The 4,361-nt window shown below is 33.2% G+C and overlaps 1 protein-coding gene across 1 annotated transcript; it reads right to left on the bottom strand.

Moving 5' to 3' along the window:
* Nucleotides 1–1,346: 1,346 nt before the first annotated feature.
* On the bottom strand, nucleotides 1,347–3,690 carry LOC111706286 (sphingomyelin phosphodiesterase). The gene is made up of 2 exons (XM_023479121.1): nucleotides 3,594–3,690; nucleotides 1,347–3,133 (listed from the first exon to the last, which is right to left on the bottom strand). The coding sequence occupies exons 1-2, from the start codon at nucleotides 3,657–3,659 to the stop codon at nucleotides 1,394–1,396; spliced, it is 1,806 nt and encodes a 601-aa protein (XP_023334889.1). The 5' UTR covers nucleotides 3,660–3,690; the 3' UTR covers nucleotides 1,347–1,393.
* Between the last annotated feature and the right edge of the window lie 671 nt (nucleotides 3,691–4,361).

The raw sequence follows: 4,361 nt of genomic DNA, 5'->3' as shown, positions 1-4,361 counted from the left end.
TTGCAATATACACATTTTTTTGTATTTATTCCTAAACTTATTTTCTCTATATTATTTCTTGAATTGTAATATGTTTACAACAGACTGGATAGAAATGTAACTATTACATAGATATTGGAAAATAGTTGGAAATTGAAGTAATTTATCATCTTTCTCCTACTTCATTCCATTCATTGGAAACATAATTGTTTACCCAATATATTGGAAAGTATAGACATTTATCTCAATAGATTCAGATATTCTAAAACCAAGAAAAAACATCCATATTTAAAAAATGTATTTTGCTGAGTATAATATTAAGTCAAATTAAAGTAAAGTATCTGTTTTGAAAGAAGGATAAAATAAACTGAGAAATTTTATCTTTCAGTCTTAACTAATAACCTTCTTTAAGGACATCGCAGTTGTAGGCACATTTTGATCATCTATAAACCTTCCCTGGTACATGTGAAGTCCTGCATGTAATTTCGGCCCAATCAGTTTAGCTGTTTCGATGTTTAATGGATTCTGAACAGACAGACAGACAAGTTAAGTATATATTTATAAATATATACTAGGCTATTAGGGCACTTTGCGCACATCTTCTATTTCAATTGTAAACATGTTCTTTTTCGTATAATTCGTAAAACCAAAAATTTTTTAGATTTTATAAAAAATCCACAATTTGTAAAAATTTCAAAAATCGAATTTTGTTAGGGAACAAGCAAGGTCCCACAAAAAATTTGGGCCGAAATCAGTTCAGCTGGTTTGACGTTTATTGGCCACAAATAGAAGCACAAACACCAAGACAAGCAAAGTATATATATAAAGATGAAAAACCAAATTTTACATTTTTGCATTGCACATCATTTATTGTTTTTGTGTATTTTCTTAGTAAATCTTAGATCCACTAATGTTACCGGTTTAAGTCCCAGAGAGTTCTGTCAAGAAAACATAGTTTGGAGCGGAGCAAATTATATTTCTTTAACTTTGCAAGATATACAATCAGCCATAATCTGCATTGAAAATATCCCTTGAAAATACATTACTTTAGATATTTGCACAGTATGTATGTGTAGGGCTGGGCAACATTCTGTTTAAACACAACAAGTTTTTAAAAATTAAATAACGAATTTGTCATAGAATCGAAAATGTAAGAGAATAAACAGATGTGCTTTAGAGTAATGGTGACATTTGTTGATTTTTCTGCACTAAATTGCATGAAACTTTTAGAAAATATGAATTAAAAAATGTATTTTGATGTTTTTTTTACATGTTTTGATGATTTTAAATGTTGATGAATGGCACTTTTAGCAATTTTTAAAATATCTTCCATTAACACCATTAACAAAATTGAGATAATAAGAAACTTAAAAATAAACTAATTATTTATTTATTTAAAAAAAGATATACAAAATTAGTTTTCAGCTGAGCCCAATATTTCTTCACATTTGCTTTTGTCCAGATTTGATGTTGTCAGTAAGGGACAAAGTGTTGAGTATTTGCTGCGTAGATTATTTCTATCGCCCTTGCTATAATAACTTAAAAATTGTTCATAAAGTTCATCGTCCACAACCATTCTTCTAACCAGCTGTTCATATTCAGACGGAAATAGATTTTCCATGCCAAGATCCTGTGGAGCAGAATAGAGCTTGTACCAGATTGGTTCTTGGTCAGGTCCAGCTATATTAGCAGCAGTTAAATTGAAGATATATGTGTCATGGCCTAAGATTCTATGAGAGGCTCCTTCATATCCAGCATCCACTGTGTAAATCCTGTATCCAGGGTTTCCAGAGGTTGTTACACTTGGAGAAATAGTTCCAACATTTACAGGCCTAGAACTGTTGTTCGTATCATAGAATACCGTGAACTTATCAGTGTGAGTGTGCCCGTAGAACTGAGCCATGACTGTTCCCTCAAACCTACTTATAATCTTGGAGAACTCTCTACCCCAGGAGCCAAGACAATCATCGTTACCAGGTGGAATATGGCTGAGAAGATGAACCTTCCTTCCTTCCAATTCAGCTTCAAGTAGTTCATCTATCAACCAAGCTAACTGCATTCCAGGATCCTCCCAATTCAAGAGGAGGAAAAAGTTCATATTTTCACACATATTGGAGTTTATGCCAATTATCTTGAAGTCTGTTCCATAGTTAATACTGTAGAATCCATCAACACTAAACTGTTCTAAAGCTTCAGAATGTGCTTCCAAAAAGTATTCTCCAAGCGTGTCATAGAGCCAGCTTGGATCATTGGCACTATCCACAGTGGTCGTAGGATAACTGTTTACTGGGAATATTTCATGATTTCCTAGAGAATGAAATACAGTTTTGTTAGGAAAGACCTCTTTAAGTAAATCAACCACTTTCTTGCTGTGAGCTAAATTGTTTTCTCTTGATTGAATCCAGATATCATGGGCAGGATAGTCACCTGTACTTATGATATACTCGAAATCATCTCCATGGGTATCTTTGATGTGCTCAAGAATATGCTTGAAGGTCCAATGAGGCAAGTCACATCTATAGTCTCCCCAATACTGAGCTGCTGATTCAGCATCAGGAGCTATTCCAGAAACATTCATGCAGCAGTTAGGAGTACCGCATGCAGCATTGGATCCAATTTCATACCTGAGATCCAGATGAATATCTGTAAGCTGAAGGATCTTCCTTGTGGGTGAACCTGGAGCAGGGAGTGCTGGCTCTACAACAACAGGCTTCTCAATATCTGGTAGTTTAACACTCCAGGCATTAACTTCGTCCACTGCTCCACAATCATTTCCAACAAGTATGGCACATGCCTCTCTACTGGTCCCTTTCCCTTGCGTAAAAATATATTGAAGTTGTGGAACATAATTGTGGATTGCTCCTCTACAGACTTCATGATCCTCTATTTCAAATATATCACAAACTACAAGGGCAGCTTCCTCCATGAGATCAGGATCAGCACCAACTATGAATAGATCTCTAATAAGTTCAACTGCTACGATACATGTTGTGCATGCAGTATTCTTTGCTTCTTGTGGTAGTTCCTTTCCCTCTATCAAATTCAGATGTCTAGCATATGGAAGAAGCACATAAAGCTCTGCAGGAAAAGATTCCAGAGTGAACCCATCATTTGGAGAATCCAGCAGAGATTTCAAATTAGTTCGTAGTCTTTCCTTAAACAGAAGAAAAGGTAAATAGAGAAAAGTTTTTGTGACATTACTTTTTGACTGAAGAAAGAAGTAAGAAAGGCAAAGTAAAAATTGACAATTTATTATATATGAAACTCATCTTTTGAAAATTGAATTAGAACGTTTTGAACAAAAATGAAATCACTTGAAAGAAAGTCAAACATTCACTTTAGCCACATGAAAATTAGACATTAAACTTGAAAATTTAAAAAAGAAATTCATGGTGGAAAAATTCACAAAAAATTAGTTGTGTGATTCAAAGAGTTTGATGAATTTATTTACAATTAATTTGAGTACAATAGAATATGGTTCATCTAGCTATGCCATGTTTGTGTCTAAACAGCAGTTCAGTTGAAGATAGAAATGTACCTTTAAGAAATCATTAAAATGTATTAATTTTATAGTCTTGGTATTCTTTTCTGTTTAACAACTTGTAGAATGTTACCTCAAAGGTTTGTGAAGAGACAAGGGTGAATATTATCCCTATTACAAGAACAGTATACACCTTCATAGCTTACTTACATTGACTGTTTTATATTCAAGGGTAAAGATAAGATATCCATTTTGTTTGTTAAAACAAATAAAAATCTGACGTGAGTTGCACAGACAATCATGTAAACACAATTGTATACTTTATATCAACAATTAAGCATGGTGTCTTAATTAATTTCTGTTTGATTTAGGGAGGGGAGCGACTTTGAAAGGTTAATATAAGATCATTAAGTTAAGTGTGACCATTATTCCAAAACAAATTAACATGTCACATAGAGTAACATTGATAAGATTACAAACTGATAATGTATTATAAACATTGTTTGCTTTAAGTCAAGAACTAACCCTGGTGTATGGCCTTTTATTTTTTTTGGGGGGGGGGGACATTTACAAGAGGTTTACAGAATCATGCGTCTATTCGTATTCAAATGTGTTCACAAATACAAAAAGTTATGGGTATTGGCTAAGTTACTTTTTCAAAAATATTATGCCAACTACAATGACTATTTTTTTAATTAAGGTTATAGATAAGATATATTTTTTTAAAATAAATAGATATGTGATATGGAGAGCTTAAACTAATCATGTATAAGCCATTGTAAACTATAAGGCAAAAATTTTACACTGGCTTCTAAATTTCTGTTTGGGGGGAGGGGGGGGGCAGCTAGGTAAGTAAATGTATTAGCATTAAAATGTATTCACAAAGATGAATCTGTACAAA

This window comes from Eurytemora carolleeae, unplaced genomic scaffold (genome assembly GCF_000591075.1).
Source record: "Eurytemora carolleeae unplaced genomic scaffold, Eaff_2.0 scaffold465, whole genome shotgun sequence".
NCBI lineage: Eukaryota > Metazoa > Arthropoda > Copepoda > Calanoida > Temoridae > Eurytemora > Eurytemora carolleeae.
The sequence above is the reverse complement of the archived record's forward strand: the minus strand, read 5'-3'. Positions and strand labels throughout refer to the sequence as shown.

Bases quoted from the DNA above. Each gene is read 5' to 3' on its own strand.
- LOC111706286 (XM_023479121.1), bottom strand. From the start codon at position 3,659: ATGAAGGTGTATACTGTTCTTGTAATAGGGATAATATTCACCCTTGTC. The intron at 3,134-3,593 runs GTAACATTCTAC...CTTCTGTTTAAG, and splicing joins TCTCTTCACAAACCTTTGAG to GAAAGACTACGAACTAATTT.